Source organism: Chiloscyllium punctatum, chromosome 31 (genome assembly GCF_047496795.1).
Source record: "Chiloscyllium punctatum isolate Juve2018m chromosome 31, sChiPun1.3, whole genome shotgun sequence".
NCBI lineage: Eukaryota > Metazoa > Chordata > Chondrichthyes > Orectolobiformes > Hemiscylliidae > Chiloscyllium > Chiloscyllium punctatum.
The window spans coordinates 67,945,733-67,962,810 of NC_092769.1; the positions used below are offsets into that span (position 1 = coordinate 67,945,733).

The following is a 17,078-nucleotide window of genomic DNA, read 5'->3' on the forward strand; positions in this document are numbered from 1 at the left end:
CTCCTGTGGCTGGAGCAGCGATGAATGCGGTTCGCTCTGGGCTCAGGTGCTGAATTCTCAAGTGTAATCAGGCCAAATTCTCCATGTCTCCAAAAACCCACACTTCTCTCCCTCTCAATCAGTCCATTTCGTCTTTCCATTTCCCAACCATGTATCTTGTGGGCTCGTAGAATCCCTTACAGTGCAGATGGAGGCCATTCGGCCCGTCGAGTCTGCAGGGACCCTCAGAATAGCATCCCACCCTCTCCCTGTAACCCTGCATTTCCCAGGGCCAACCCACCACAGCCTTCGGACTGTGGGAGGAAAGCACCCGGAGGGAACCCATGTAGACGCAGGGCGAACGTGCAAACTCTACCCAGACAGTCGCCCGAGGGTGGAATCGAACCCGGGTCCCTGGCGCTGTGAGGCAGCAGTGCTAACCCACCGTGCCATACATTTGGTGTGGCCATCACAGTGAGGCACTGCCCTTTCCCATGATGCTCTATTGCAGCTCTCGTGGGCCGCAGCTGACGACCTGCCCAACCCGGGTGGAGTGTGTAGGCCTCGGGGGGGCCCTCGCTGGTTGACGTGGCCCAGTCTGTTGACCCTCCGAGGTGGTGGCTTTTAACCTGCGCCGTTAATCGGGGCGTCCTTTTTGCGCAGCGTCAGAGCGATCATCTCCAACCCTCTTTGTTCTCCACAGCTGACGGTCAAGGCCCTGCACATGCGCCCCGAGTCCGGACTCGGTGGTCCGGAATGCTGCCTCCGAGTCTCCCTCATGCCGTTACGCCTCAACATTGACCAGGTTAGTCGGCGGACTGTAACTGCAAACCCCCAACCCGTCATTCTCCAATGAGCCGCATCGCCCTCACCCTCGTGCCACTGCACCCGTCACCTTCACTCCATCCCTGCGCTCACCATTGTGCTACCTCAGCAGAAGCCTGCGATTCGGTACCTGATGGGGTCAGGCCCCTGATTACTCCACCGCAGCCCTGCAGTCGTGGAATTGTCATAGAATCACAAAAGTGTGCAAACGGGCCTTTCAGACCTGCAAGGCCACACCAACCCTCCAAAAAGTAACCCACCTAAGACCCATTCCCCTACTACTCTACATTTATCCCAAACTAATGCACCCCTGGGGCACTATGGGACAATTTAGCACGGCCAATCCACCCTAACCTGCACATCCCTGGGCACTATGGGACAATTTAGCACGGCCAATCCACCCTAACCTGCACATCCCTGGGCACTATGGGACAATTTAGCACGGCCAATCCACCCTAACCTGTACATCCCTGGGCTCTATGGGACAATTTAGCGCGGCCAATCCACCCTAACCTGCACATCCCTGGGCACTATGGGACAATTTAGCACGGCCAATCCACCCTAACCTGCACATCCCTGGGCACTATGGGACAATTTAGCACGGCCAATCCACCCTAACCTGCACATCCCTGGGCACTATGGGACAATTTAGCATGGCCAATCCACCCTAACCTGCACCCCTTTGGATTTTGGGAGGAAACCCCACACAGACACAGGGAGAACGTGCAAACTCCACACAGACAGTCGCCCGAGGCTGGACTGGAACCTGGCTCCTTGGTGCTGTGAGGCAGCAGTGCTCACCCACTGAGCCACTGTGCCTCCCCTGTCTCATGCAGTCTTTTTATCATTCTTTCTCTTTCTCCTTCTCCCCAGGATGCCTTATTCTTCCTGAAGGATTTCTTCACGAGCTTTGCGACCGGGATCAATCCCGTTATTCCTGTTGAAACAGCGACGGAAGGTGAGATTCTGGCCAGGGCGAGGAGCTGCTTTGGTCGGGATATTTGTGAGGGACCTGGAGGGTCTGGGGCAGAGGGTTCAGCCTGCCCCGTCAGATGGCCTGTGCGTAGGTGCGAGTGAGGGTCATCACTGGGAGAAGAGGTCACCTCCAAGGTCCTGGCCAGGGTTTACCCCACCAGCCCCGTTAAGTAAAACCAGAGCAGGCACTTGACCATGCCTCTTACTGTACTGGCACGTTTGCTAATCCAACTCTGCATCGACATCGGTGCTTGGCGTAAGCAACAGTTCTCTGTTTGTGAGAAGATTTGTAGCTTGGGTGCTCGTTGTTGTGGTTTTGTTCGCCGAGCTGGGAATTTGTCTTGCAAACGTTTTGTCCCCTGTCTAGGTGACATCCTCAGTGCTTGGGAGCTTCCTGTGAAGCGCTTCTGTGTTGTTTCCTCCGGCATTTGTAGTGGTTTGTCTCTGCCGCTTCTGGTTGTCAGCTATCCTTAGTCGCCACACACTCAGATGACAAGCAACATGAGTTCAACGGGGACAACACTATTATAAACCAAACAGAGAGCAGCCAGGGAATTCCTAGAGGCATGGCACTCATCCACAGACTCTATCAACAAACACATCGACCTGGACCCAATATACCGGCCACTGCAGTGGACAGCTGGAACTGACAACTGGAAGCGGCAGATTCAAACCACTATAAATGCCGGAGGAAACAACACAGAAGCGCTTCACAGGAGGCTCCCAAGCACTGAGGATGTCACCTAGACAGGGGACGAAACGTCTGCAACACAAATTCCCAGCTCGGCGAACACAACCACAACAACAGGAGTGTGCGGTATACTCGGGATGGGCTGAGTGGCCGCCTCCTTTGTAAAGCATGTGATTTGAGCCTCCTCCACCGTTCGGTATGAGCTCACACCTGATCTGGAGTCCACCTCTATCCCACGTTGTTGCCCCCACGCCCTTACCTCTTCTGGTGTCCAAATCCCAGGATTGCGGCCTCTGAGGGAATACCTCAGCGGCCGAACGTGGAGGAAGAGGAAATGGGCAGGGAATTCTGAAACCTCAGCGCAAATACCCTCCTTGCCCTCGGTCTGAAAGGGGTGCCTTTACCTGGAGCACGGCCAGTGCCAAGAACACGAGCAAGGAGCTCTCTCGAATCGGCAACGTATGTTTTCGTAATAACCCACTCGCTCTCTCACCCTCTCCCTCTCCCTCTCTCCCTCCCTTCCTCCCTCCCTCTCTCCCTCTCCCTCCCTCTCTCCCTCTCCCTCCCTCTCCCTCCCTCTCCCCTCCCTCTCTTTCTCTCTCTCTCCCTCTCCCTCCCTCCCTCGCTCCCTCGCTCCCTCGCTCCCTCCCTCCCCCCCTCCCCCCCCTCCCCCCCTCCCCCCCTCCCTCCCTCCCTCCCCCCCTCCCCCCTCTCCCCCTCCCTCCCCCCCTCCCTCCCCCCTCCCTCCCCCCCTCCCTCCCTCCCCCCCTCCCCCCTCCCTCCCCCCCTCCCCCCCTCTCTCTCTCCCTCCCCCCCTCCCCCCCTCTCTCTCTCCCTCCCTCCCCCCCCTCCCTCGCTCCCTCCCTCGCTCCCTCGCTCCCTCCCTCCTTCGCTCCCTCCCTCCTTCGCTCCCTCCCTCCCTCGCTCCCTCTCTCGCTCCCTCGCTCCCTCGCTCCCTCTCTCCCTCTCGCTCTTGCGCTCATTCTCCCTCCCTCTCCCTCTCTCCACCCACAGCTAAGCCCGAGGCCAGCCCGAGAGTGAGTGGAGCCCCGGACTCCGATTCCACCGGCCGGGACTCTGAGCCCGGTCAGTGCCTGCCTGAGATGACCGCCTCGATGGAGACGACCTTCAGCGAGCAGAGCTCCTCGTCCACGGCCTCCTCGTCCTCCGAGCAGCCAATCTATTTCAGGTACAGTGGTGACTGGGGGTGGGGGGGGGGGACACACCACCCTCTCCCTCTCCCTCCCCCGCTGTCGAGTCCACCCCCCTCTCCCTCCCCCGCTGTCGAGTCCACCCCCCTCTCCCTCCCCCGCTGTCGAGTCCACCCCCCTCTCCCTCCCCCGCTGTCGAGTCCACCCCCCTCTCCCTCCCCCGCTGTCGAGTACACCACCCTCTCCCTCTCCCTCCCCCGCTGTCGAGTACACCACCCTCTCCCTCTCCCTCCCCCGCTGTCGAGTACACCACCCTCTCCCTCTCCCTCCCCCGCTGTCGAGTACACCCCCTTCTCCCTCCCCCGCTGTCGAGTCCACCCTGGGCTCTGCAGTTCCTGTTCCATTTTCATGAAGCGTTAGATTGGAGGTGGGAGCTCCTGCCCTCTCCTGGAAGGAGCTGGGAAATTAATCCCACTGCTCCCACTCTTTCCCCACAGCTCCAAGAACAGGTCTCCTTGAAGGCTACTGTGGAATCCACTCGCTCCCATAGTGGCATTCCCCAGCTGCGCCATTTAAACAAGAGCATGGCCGATCTGTTTGTGTTCCCAATCCCGCGTTCCTCGATTCCCCTCCCTCCTGATACTGCCTGCCTTGCTGTGTTCCCTCTCCCCCTGATGCTGCCTGCCTTGCTGTGTTCCCTCTCCCCCCTGATACTGCCTGCCTTGCTGTGTTCCCCTCCCTCCTGATGCTGCCTGCCTTGCTGTGTCCCTCTCCCCCTCCTGATCCTGCCTGCCTTGCTGTGTCCCTCTCCCCCTCCTGATCCTGCCTGCCTTGCTGTGTCCCCCTCCCTCCTGATCCTGCCTGCCTTGCTGTGTCCCTCTCCCTCCTGATGCTGCCTGCCTTGCTGTGTTCCCCTCCCCCCTGATGCTGCCTGCCTTGCTGTGTCCCCCTCCCTCCTGATCCTGCCTGCCTTGCTGTGTCCCCCTCCCTCCTGATCCTGCCTGCCTTGCTGTGTCCCTCTCCCCCCTGATACTGCCTGCCTTGCTGTGTCCCTCTCCCTCCTGATCCTGCCTGCCTTGCTGTGTGCCCCTCCCTCCTGATACTGCCTGCCTTGCTGTGTCCCTCTCCCCCCCTGATGCTGCCTGCCTTGCTGTGTCCCTCTCCCTCCTGATGCTGCCTCCCTTGCTGTATTCCCTCTCCCTCCTGATACTGCCTGCCTTGCTGTGTTCCCTCTCCCTCCTGATGCTGCCTGCCTTGCTGTGTCCCTCTCCCTCCTGATCCTGCCTGCCTTGCTGTGTCCCTCTCCCTCCTGATACTGCCTGCCTTGCTGTGTCCCTCTCCCTCCTGATGCTGCCTGCCTTGCTGTGTCCCTCTCCCTCCTGATCCTGCCTGCCTTGCTGTGTCCCTCTCCCTCCTGATACTGCCTGCCTTGCTGTGTCCCTCTCCCTCCTGATGCTGCCTGCCTTGCTGTGTCCCTCTCCCTCCTGATCGTGCCTGCCTTGCTGTGTTCCCTCTCCATCCTGATACTGCCTGCCTTGCTGTGTCCCTCTCCCTCCTGATGCTGCCTGCCTTGCTGTGTCCCTCTCCCTCCTGATACTGCCTGCCTTGCTGTGTTCCCCTCCCCCCTGATACTGCCTGCCTTGCTGTGTCCTTCTCCCTCCTGATGCTGCCTGCCTTGCTGTGTTCCCCTCCCCCCTGATACTGCCTGCCTTGCTGTGTCCCCCTCCCTCCTGATACTGCCTGCCTTGCTGTGCTCCCCCAGCCTCCTGCATGCCTCCCTTGGATTCCAACATCTGCAGTTTTCATTTTGTCTCTAACTGAGTAGAGTGGACACACTAAGTCCACACGACCTTCATCAGTTAACTGGCTATTACCCTCCGGGAATTGAAGTGATCTAGTTAGTGCCTGTAAGTAGATGGGGCAGTAGTGACACATGCTAATAGACCGTCTCTGTCTTTCTGTCTCTCTCTCTCAGGGAATTCCGATTTACCTCAGAAGTACCAATCTGGTTGGACTATCATGGGAAGCATGTGACCATGGATCAAGTGAGTGACTACTTGTTGGGTAAGCTGTTTGGGCCGTTACTGATTTCTCTTGTTCACCGTGTCTGAGATACTTGCTTTCTTAGCTGGCAGCTCTGACTGGGATTCTGTGCTCTGGCTTTCGGCTGACTCCCAAGGGTGTGCTGGTGTCGTGACTGTTTAAACAGAGCAAACGCTGTACCGAATCTGTTTGAACAATGCGCTGCAGCAGTTAGATTAGATTCCCTGCAGTGTGGAAACTGACCATTTGGCCCAACAAGTCCACACTGACCTTCCAAAGAGTATCCCACCCACACCCATTCCCCTCCCCTATATTTACCCCTGACTGATGCACTGAAAACTATGGATAATTGAGCATGGCCAGTCCACCCTGACCTGCACATCTTTGGACTGAGGGAGGGAACTGGAACACCCGGAGGAAACCCCACACGGACACAGGGAGAATGTGCAAACCCCACACAGACAGTTACCCAAGGCTGGAATCAAACACAGGTGCCTGGTACTGCAAAGCAGCAGCGCTAACCACTGAACCACCATGCCACCTATCTTAAATCCGAAAAATAAAGCATTTTGTCGACAGAATCTGTTGAAATAATGCACTGCAGCAACCAGTCTCCAGAATCTATATAAACAGTGCACTGCAGCAACCAGTCTACAGAATCTATATAAACAGAGCACTGCAGCAACCAGTCTCCAGAATCTATATAAACAGAGCACTGCAGCAACCAGTCTCCAGAATCTATATAAACACAGCCCTGCAGCAACCAGTCTCCAGAATCTATATAAACACAGCCCTGCAGCAACCAGTCTCCAGAATCTATATAAACAGTGCACTGCAGCAACCAGTCTCCAGAATCTATATAAACAGAGCACTGCAGCAACCAGTCTCCAGAATCTATATAAACAGAGCACTGCAGCAACCAGTCTCCAGAATCTATATAAACAGTGCACTGCGGCAACCAGTCTCCAGAATCTATATAAACAGAGCACTGCAGCAACCAGTCTCCAGAATCTATATAAACAGAGCACTGCAGCAACCAGTCTCCAGAATCTATATAAACAGAGCACTGCAGCAACCAGTCTCCAGAATCTATATAAACAGAGCACTGCAGCAACCAGTCTCCAGAATCTATATAAACAGAGCACTGCGGCAACCAGTCTCCAGAATCTATATAAACAGAGCACTGCAGCAACCAGTCTACAGAATCTATATAAACAGAGCACTGCAGCAACCAGTCTCCAGAATCTATATAAACAGTGCACTGCGGCAACCAGTCTCCAGAATCTATATAAACACAGCCCTGCAGCAACCAGTCTACAGAATCTATATAAACAGAGCACTGCAGCAACCAGTCTCCAGAATCTATATAAACAGAGCACTGCAGCAACCAGTCTCCAGAATCTATATAAACAGAGCACTGCAGCAACCAGTCTACAGAATCTATATAAACGGTGCACTGCGGCAGCCAGTCTACAGAATCTATATAAACAGTGCACTGCGGCAACCAGTCTACAGAATCTATATAAACCGAGCACTGCGGCAACCAGTCTACAGAATCTATATAAACAGTGCACTGCAGCAACCAGTCTACAGAATCTATATAAACAGTGCACTGTGGCAACCAGTCTCCAGAATCTATATAAACAGTGCACTGCGGCAACCAGTCTACAGAATCTATATAAACAGTGCACTGCGGCAACCAGTCTACAGAATCTATATAAACAGTGCACTGTGGCAACCAGTCTCCAGAATCTATATAAACAGTGCACTACAGCAACCAGTCTACAGAATCTATATAAACAGTGCACTGCAGCGACCAGTCTCCAGAATCTATATAAACAGTGCACTGCAGCGACCAGTCTCCAGAATCTATATAAACAGTGCACTGCAGCAACCAGTCTACAGAATCTATATAAACAGTGCACTGCAGCGACCAGTCTCCAGAATCTATGTAAACAGTGCACTGCAGCAACCAGTCTACACAATCTATTTAAATAGTGCACTGCAGCAGTCTGCCGAATCTACTTTAACAAGCCATTATAGCAAACATTTTACAGTCTATTTAGAAAGGATAGTGCAGCCATATGTAGAGTCTTCATGCAATATAGGGAGAGCTAGCCAGTTGTATACAGGACTGGCTTAAAGGCAGAAGACCGAAGGTGGTAGTGGAGGGTTGTTTTTCAGACTGGAGGCCTGTGACTAGTGGTGTTTCACAAGGATCGGTGCTGGGGACACAACTTTTCATCATTTATATCAATGATTTATATAAATGTATAAGCCGTATAGTTATTCAGTTTGCTGATCACACCAAAATTGGATGTGAAGTGGATGGCGAAGAAGGTTACCTCCGATTACAACAAGATCTTGATCAGATGGGCCAGTGAGCTGCGAAGTGGCAGATGGAGTTTAATCTAGATAAATGTGCGGTGCTGCATTTTGGAAAAGCAGATCTTAGCAGGCCTTATACACTTAATGGTAAGGTCCTAGGGAATGTTGCTGAACAAAGAGACCTTGGAGTGCAGGTTCATAGCTCCTTGAAAGTGGAGTCGCAGGTAGATAGGATAGTGAAGAAGGTGTTTGGTATGCTTTCCTTTATTGGTCAGTGTATTGAGTACAAGAGTTGGGAGATCATGTTGCGGTTGTACAGGACATTGGTTAGGCCACTGTTGGAATATTGCATGCAATTCTGGTCTCCTTCTTCCTATCGGAAGGATGTTGTGAAACTTGAAAGGGTTCGGAAAAGATTTACAAGGATGTTGCCAGGGTTGGAGGATCTGAGCTACAGGGAGAGGCTGAACAGGCTGGGGCTGTTTTCCCTGGAGCGTCGGAGGCTGAGGGGTGACCTTATAGAGGTTTATAAAATTATGAGGGGCATGGATAGGATAAATAGACAAAGTCTTTTCCCTGGGGTCCATGAGTCCAGAACTAGAGGGCATAGGTTTAGGGTGAGAGGGGAAAGATATAAAAGGGGCAACTTTTTTCACACAGAGGGTGGTACGTGTGTATGGAATGAGCTGCCAGAGGAAGTGGTGGAGGCTGGTACAATTGCAGCATTTAAAAGGCATCTGGGTGGGTATATGAATAGGAAGGGTTTGGAGGGATATGGGCCGGGTGCTGGCAGGTGGGACTAGATTGGTTTGGGATATCTGGTCGGCATGGATGAGTTTTTGAACCGAATGGTCTGTTTCCGTGCTGTACATCTCTATGACTATGCGATGCAGCTCAAACTACAGACTATACAGTGCCGTGGTCATATACTTAAACTAGTCATCCTGTGATCTGCAATAATTTCAACTTAAATCCCAGAAGACCTGGTCTCAGTGATACTGAGTGAAGTTTGGCAATTTTTCTGTATCAAAATGCCATCCTCCTTCGCTGGTTGCCCTTTGAGGAAGAGAAACAGTTATTTTTACCCATCCTTCAACTGCATGGGACTCCCAGGCTCATGCCAAAATGGTTCATCCCAACTGGCCTCTGCAGTGGTCCATAAGCAGCCCTTTAGCTGCACCAATCACCACCACATCGTTTCCAGAGAAACTTAAGGAAAGGCAGCAGTGCTCTCAAACCTGGATAGAAATGTTCATCTAGGTGGCCACTCCTTCACTCGGATATTCTAGCTGAGCATCAGCTTGTACCTTCAAGCACTGGATGTTGACCAGGAGTATGAACCCTGGATAGTTCACTGTCTTGCTTTTCTCCCAGTCCAGAACACCGATTCCAGTCAGCATAGCCCTCCTCCCCTCCTATTTCACCCAGATCATTCCGCAGAGATCATTCCCCCTCTGTGACTCCCTCATTGGGTCCACACCTCCCCCCCTCAGCCCCCCCACCAACACACCCTCCCCTGCTGCGGCAGGAGATGTAAAACCTGCGCCCTCACCTCCATCCAAGGCCCCAAAGGATCCTTCCACATCCGGCAGGGATTTTCCTGCACATCCAAACACCTCACCTACTGTGTCCGCTGCTCTCGATGTGGTCTCCTCTACATTGGGGAGGCAGGGCGCCAACTTGCGGAACGTTTCAGACAACGTCTCTGGGACACACGCACCAATCAACCCCACCGCCCTGTGGCCGACCAGTTCAACTCCCCCTTCCCACTCCACCAAGGGCATGCAAGTCCGAGGCTGCCTCCCCAACCAAATCCAAGCCACCCTTCAGCTGGAGGAAGAACGCCTCATCTTCCACCTTGGGACCCTCCAACTGCACAGCATCAATGTGGGTTTCAGCAGTTTCCTTATCTCCCCTCCCCCACCTTATTCCCAGATCCAACTGTCCCACCTGTCCATTTTCCTTCCCACCTATCTTCTCTGCGATAGGTTAGTGGGGGGTGCAATCATCCCCCATCTCCTATCTATCTCTCAGCCCCCTTTCTCCTCCCACATTCCTGATGAAGGGTTTTTTTTTGCCCGAAACGTCGATGTTCCTGCTCCCCGGATGCTGCCTGACCTGCTGGGGTATTCCAGCGCCACACTTTTTGACCCACCCAGACTGTTGCCTGCCTTGGTTGCCTGAACTTGGGGCACTAAGCTGACAGGCAGAGTACAGGTTCGGTATCCCCTGAAACGTCCATACCCCCTGTTGGTCAGGCAGCATCCCGATTTGGTCCCGCTGGTTGTGGCTGCGTCTCGTGACCCCCACGAACCCTAACCAGAAGGAGGCTGATTAACAGCACTCAACTTGGGATTGGTTTTACCCAGAGTTATTCTGCCCACAGCAATCTGTTAGTCACTGCCTTGGCTGGAGAACTCGTACTGCTTTATAGGGGTGGCATTGTCATAGTTTCGCTCATGAGCGAACTATTTGTGCTATTTAAGTTGAATCTATTTATTGCAGTGTGTTCAAGTAGAATGTGCAAACACTTTAGACGCATGTCCCGCCCGATTCGAGAACAGCATCTTCCTCGTTGTTAGAACTCTGAAATTTTAGATTTAATGTTGCCCTCTGTACACCTTCCCTGCCACTGTAACATTTGTATTGCTCGCTCTGTTTTATTACTCCTGACGCACTTTGTATGGTATAATGTGCCGGAACTGCACCCAAAACAAAACTTTTCACTGTATCTCAGTACGTGTGACAATAATAAATCAAATCAGATGGGCTCTGAACTCTTCACCGCAGTGCTCTGTTTAAATAGATTCTGTAGACTGTTTAAAGTGCTGTTTAAACAAAGTCTGTAAACTGTTTACTGTAATGTGCTGTTTAAATAGACTAGACTGTGGTGATGTGTTGTTCAAGTATGTGTCAAATGGTCTCGGTAAGCTTTTTTTTTAAAATCAGTTTGCTGTTTAAATAGAGTTTGTAGACTATTGTAGATTGTATTGTAGTTTAACCAGACTTTGGGCTGCCAAAGTGCTATATTTAACAGATTCTGTAGCGTGCTGCCTCTGTTAACGTGGTGTTTGCATGGACTCGGCACACTGCTTTAGTGCACACTGTTTAGTGCAGTGTTGGAGACACTGGAGACGGTTTGTTGGAATGCGCTGTTTAAATTTTTGTTTCATTCTTGCGTGGAATGTGAACGGTTGCTGGCCGTTTCTCGTTGTCCTCGAACAGAGTGAGTTCATTTCAGTTAAGAGTCAACTACGTTACTGTGAGGTCTGGAGTCGTGTGTAAGCGAAACCCAGTAAGGACACAAGAGTTCCTTCCCCAAAGACCATCAGTGAACCAGATGGGTTCTTCTGACAATTGACCGTGGTTCTGCAGTTGCTAGTCAGACGAGCTTTTAATTCCAGCTTTAATCAAATTCACCCACTGCTCAGAACATCAGCCTGGCCCTCTGGTTTACTGAGCCTGTGACATAACCACCACAATACCGCCACTTCTCCTTATATATATCCTGGAGACTCTTTGTTGTCATTGAATTGGACTTCTAGACCATTTGCTGTAATGCATGTTGTAACAGGCTCCGTAGACTGGTATTATGTCCTGTTTAAATATTCCCAGCTGTACTGGGATGCTAACTGGCGCTGTGCAGATATATCTGTTGCTGTGTGTCAATGAAGTCGGTGGTTTTCTGTAGAGAGCCTGCTGTGAGCCCTGCATCTCAGCTTGGTTGACTCGCTGGTCCCAGACACATTGCCATTTTATTTGGGGTGACCACAGTCAACTTCATTTCTTCATAAGTGAGGCAGCATGGTGGCTCAGTGGGTTAGCACTGCTGCCTCACAGCACCAGGGTCCCGGGTTCAATTCCAGCCTCGGGTGACTGTCTGTGTGGAGTTTGCACATTCTCCCCTTGTCTGCATGGTTTTGCTCCGGGTGCTCTGGTTTCCTCCCACAGTCCAAATGTGCAGGTTCGGGCGGATTGTCCGTGCTAAATTGCCCGTGCTAAATTGCCCGTAGTGTTAGGTGCGTTAGTCAGAGGGAAATGGGTCTGGGTGGGTTGCTCTTCAGAGGATCGGTGTGGACTGGTTGGGCTGAAGGGCCTGTTTCCACACTGTAGGGAATCTAATCTAATCTAAAGTCCATTTGTAAGACTCAGGTTCTCTCTCTCTCTCTCTCTCTCTCTCTCTCTCCTGTAGGGTACGTTCGCTGGGATACTCATAGGACTTGCCCAGCTCAACTGCTCCGAACTGAAGCTGAAGAGACTGTGCTGTAGACATGGGTAAGTGACATTCTGGGAACAGGCGAGTCTCTTTGGAGCCTCTGATCTGCCCGCAGCACTTCCCTGCCTTCTTCCCGGAATCCCCGCTTTATTTTGCCAAGTACACTGCCGTGCATGCAGGCACCATTGCCAAGCTCAGTGCTGTGACCCCTGTGAAGTCTTTTACATTTACTCCCATTAACTAAACCCCTTCCCATTCACTCCCATTGTACACAATCCCAATGGACCCAAACCCCTTCCCATTCACGCCCGTTGTACACAATCCCAATGGACCCAAACCCCTTCCCATTCACGCCCGTTGTACACAATCCCAATGGTCCCAAACCCCTTCCCATTTCCTCCCATTGTACACAATCCCAGTGGACTCAAACCTCTTCTTATTCACTACCATTGTCTCCAATCCCAGTGGACCCAAACCCCTTCCCTTTAACTCCCATTGTACACAATCCCAGTGGACCCAAACCCTTCCCATTCACTCCATTGTACACAATTCCAGTGGACCCAAACCCCTTCTCATTCACTACCATTGTCTCCAATCCCAGAGGACCCAAACCCCTTCCATTTTACTCCCATTGTACACAATCCCAATCGACCCAATCCCCTTCCCATTCACTCCCACTGTACTCAATCCCCAATGGACCCAAACCCCTTTGCTTTTACTCCCATTGTACACAATCCCAGTGGACCCAAACCCCTTCCCATTCACTCCCATTGTACACAATCCCAATGGATCCAAACCTCTTCCCATTCACTCCCATTGTACACAATCCCAAACCCCTTCCCATTCACTCCCATTGTACACAATCCCAAACCCCTTCCCATTCACTCCCATTGTACACAATCCCAACGGACCCAAACCCCTTCCCTTTCACTCCCATTGTACACAATCCCAAAGCCCTTCCCATTCACTCCCATTGTACACAATCCCAATGGACCCAAACCCCTTCCCTTTCACTCCCATTGTACACAATCCCAAACCCTTTCCCATTCACTCCCATTGTACACAATCCCAATCCCCTTCCCACTCACTCCCATTGTACACAATCCCAGTGGACCCAGACCCCTTCCCATTCACTCCCATTGTACACAATCCCAATGGACCCAAACCCCTTCCCTTTCACTCCCATTGTACACAATCCCAGTGGACCCAGACCCCTTCCCATTCACTCCCATTGTACACAATCCCAATGGACCCAAACCCCTTCCCATTCACTCCCATTGTACACAATCCCAATGGACCCAAACCCCTTCCCTTTCACTCCCATTGTACACAATCCCAATCCCCTTCCCACTCGCTCCCATTGTACACAATCCCAATGGACCCAAACCCCTTCCCTTTCACTCCCATTGTACACAATCCCCAATGGACCCAAACCCCTTCCCTTTCACTCCCATTGTATACAATCTCAATGGACCCAAACCCCTTCCCATTCCCTCCCATTGTCTCCAATCCCAGTGGACCCAAACCCCTTCCCATTGTACGCAAACCCAATTGGCCCAAACTCCTTCGCATTCATTCCCATTGTACACAATCCCAATGGACCCAAACCCCTTCCCATTCACTCCCACTGTACACAATCCCAATGGACCCAAACCCCTTCCCATTCACTCCCATTGTACACAATCCCAATGGACCCAAACCCCTTCCCATTCCCTCCCATTGTCTCCAATCCCAGTGGACCCAAACCCCTTCCCATTGTACGCAAACCCAATTGGCCCAAACTCCTTTGCATTCATTCCCATTGTACACAATCCCAATGGACCCAAACCCCTTCCCATTCACTCTCATTGTACACAATCCCAGTGGACCCAAACCCCTTCCCATTCACTCCCATTGTACACAATCCCAATGGATCCAAACCCCTTCCCATTCACTCCCATTGTACACAATCCCAAACCCCTTCCCATTCACTCCCATTGTACACAATCCCAGTGGACCCAAACTCCTTCCCTTTTACTCCCATTGTACACAATCCCAATGGACCCAAACCCATTCCCATTCTCTCCCATTGTACATAATCCCAGTTGATCACATACCTTCCCGTTCACTCCCATTGTACACCGTCTCACTGGTCCATACCCTCTTCACATTGCATACAATCCCAGTGTACCTTTTGACTGTATCTACCTTGTGCAGAGGGAGCTTTAATTCATCCCTAGTCATATGCTGTATTTGCCCATGATGTGTTGGATTGGAGACAGTGTTGAGAAAGCGTTTGTGAAGTTAGGACCAAACGCTAGAGAAGGTTTCCCAATTTGTCACAGGAAACCACTGAAATCTTGAAACTGCCAGGTGAGGAGGAGTCAACTGGTTCCTGTTCTTTATTCACCCAGCCCTTTGGTTAGTCACAGCAAAGTTATTATGTGAAGGATGTCTTTCCTTGAGTATCTTTCTCAACGACCCAACTTATTTACCAGAAGGAGTCAATTTAATCAGGCCGTCTTGAATTACGAAAGAGCAAGTTTATTAATTATCGCAAATGAGAATAAAAACTAACGTAGCACGTAAACACAAAGATTATAGATAAGTGAGTCTAGAATGTTAAAAGGTGAAAACGAAAAATATGGTGGGACAGGTCAGTGTTCACAGAAAGCAGACAGGTTCAATATCATGGCTGTGGAGGTTATGTAGATGTTGGTGGTTCAATTGTTGGTTTCAAGATTCTTCTGTAGGCAAATTGAAGTTCATTCATCTTTCCTTTTTTAAAAAAAAGCTGGCTTGCAGCTCTCAGAGTGAGAGTCTCTCTTTACCTGCAATGCAAGGGTAACTGAAATATCGTTCTTCACCTGTGGCACCACAGCAATGCTGACTCTCGCGCTGAAGCTGGTGCACACGAGAGCATCATTCCCACAGGTCCACTCCAGCAGAGTTGAAACTTGCTTGTTAAACCAACTCTGTGTTTGATAAAGTGCTGCACCAAAGGTTAATTCACAAGGTTGGATCATATGGGATTAGAGGCAACTTACTAGCCTGGATATTTGACTGGCTGATGGGCAGAGACAGCGAGTCAGGGTAAATGGGATCTTTTCTGGATGGCAAGATGTAACGAGTGGGGTGCCACAGGGTTTGGTCCTTGGACCCCCAGCTATTTACAAGCTGCATTAATGATTTGGATACAGAGATAGAAGGCTCTATTGCAATAGTTGCGGATGACACCGAAACAGGCAGGACGGTAAATTGCAATGAGGAAGTAAGAACCGGAGGAAGGAATGGGTATAGATAGGTTAGGAGAGTGGGCCAAAATGTGGCAGGTGGAGTTTAACCTGAACAAGTGTGCATCTTGGCTGAACAAATGGGAAGACGACCTCTTACCTAGATGGGGAGAGACTTCGGGGAGCTCCCTTGCAGAGGGAGCTGGGTGTCCTTGTTCATGGGTCACAGAAAACTAGCAGCAGATAATAAAGGTAGCAAATGGAACGTTAGCTTTTATGAGGTAAGGATGCATTGTTGCACCTACACAAGGCATTGGTGAGACCGTACCGGGAGTATTATGCACCGTTTTGGTCCCCTTATTTGAGGAAAGATGTTGTGGCATTGGAGGCAGTTCAGAGAAGATTCACCAGACTGATTCCAGACATGAGGGGTTTGTCGTATGAAGAGAGATTGAACAGTTGAGGCCTGTACACTCTGGAATTTAGGGGGATCAAATTGAGCTGTTCGCGAGAATGAAAGGTGTGGGCAAAATCGACGTGGAGTGGATGCTGCCTCTTGTTGGGCATTCTAGGACGAGAGGTTACGACCTTAGGATAAGGGGCTAGCGAATTTAAAACCGAGCTGAGGAGAAACTGTTTCTCCCAAAGGGTTGTGAATCTGTGGCGCTCCCTACCCCAACCTGCGGTGGATGCTGGGATAGCGCGTACATTTAAGGAGGGGTTAGACAGATTTTTAATTGGGTAATGGGTTGAAAGGTTATAGGGAGAAGGCAGGGAAATGAGAGGGAAGAGCGTTATCAGTCACGATCGAACGGCGGAGCATTCAGGATGGGCCAAATGGCCTCATTCTGCTCCTAGATCATATGAACGTGTGAACCGTCCCTGGAGGGTAAAACAGACTGGTCTGCAAGAGATGGTTTTCTTGACTGAGAGTGGGTAGCAGAGAGTGGGAGTCATCTCTCCCTGTTTGAAGTGCCTGTGATCTTTCACGTGCCACATTCCATTGGCTTCACACAGGACTTTGCCAGGCAGTCAGTGAATATTAATCAGCAGTTTTTCTGAGCAGTGCACCTTCTGAAAACAACACATTTTGGAACTAAAACTAAAAGAACATTTATAATTAGTGTTCTGATTCACCCCCATAACATGGTCTAACACATCACTATCACTATCACTATCACTGTCCCTGTCCCTGTCCTGGGAGTGATTGATGGGGACGGTTTTGAGGAGCTTTACTTATGGTTTATAAATGTAGAGAGAGCTTTACTCTGTATCTAACCCCGTGCTGTCCCTGTCCTGGGAATGCTTGATGGGGGACAGTGTAGAGAGACCTTTACTCTGTATCTAACCCCGCGCTGTCCCTGTCCCGGGGAGTGTTTGATGGGGGGACAGTGTAGAGGGAGCTTTACTCTGTATCTAACCCCGTGCTGTCCCCGTCCTGGGGAGTGTTTGATGGGGGACAGTGTAGAGGGAGCTTTACTCTGTATCTAACCCCGTGCTGTCCCTGTCCTGGGGAGTGTTTGATGGGGGACAGTGTAGAGAGAGCTTTACTCTGTATCTAACCCCGTGCTGTCCCTGTCCTGGGGAGTGTTTGATGGGGGACAGTGTAGAGGGAGCTTTACTCTGTATCTAACCCTGTGCTGTCCCTGTCCTGGGGG

At 51.3% G+C, this 17,078-nt stretch overlaps 1 protein-coding gene across 1 annotated transcript in view; it reads left to right on the plus strand.

Moving 5' to 3' along the window:
- LOC140457022 (autophagy-related protein 2 homolog A-like) overlaps positions 1-17,078 on the plus strand; it is a 172,431-nt gene that overhangs the window by 132,903 nt on the left and 22,450 nt on the right. The window contains 5 exon segments of the mRNA XM_072550928.1: positions 683-784; positions 1,678-1,762; positions 3,485-3,659; positions 5,597-5,666; positions 12,185-12,267. Of these exon segments, the coding sequence (XP_072407029.1) occupies positions 683-784; positions 1,678-1,762; positions 3,485-3,659; positions 5,597-5,666; positions 12,185-12,267 (515 nt within the window).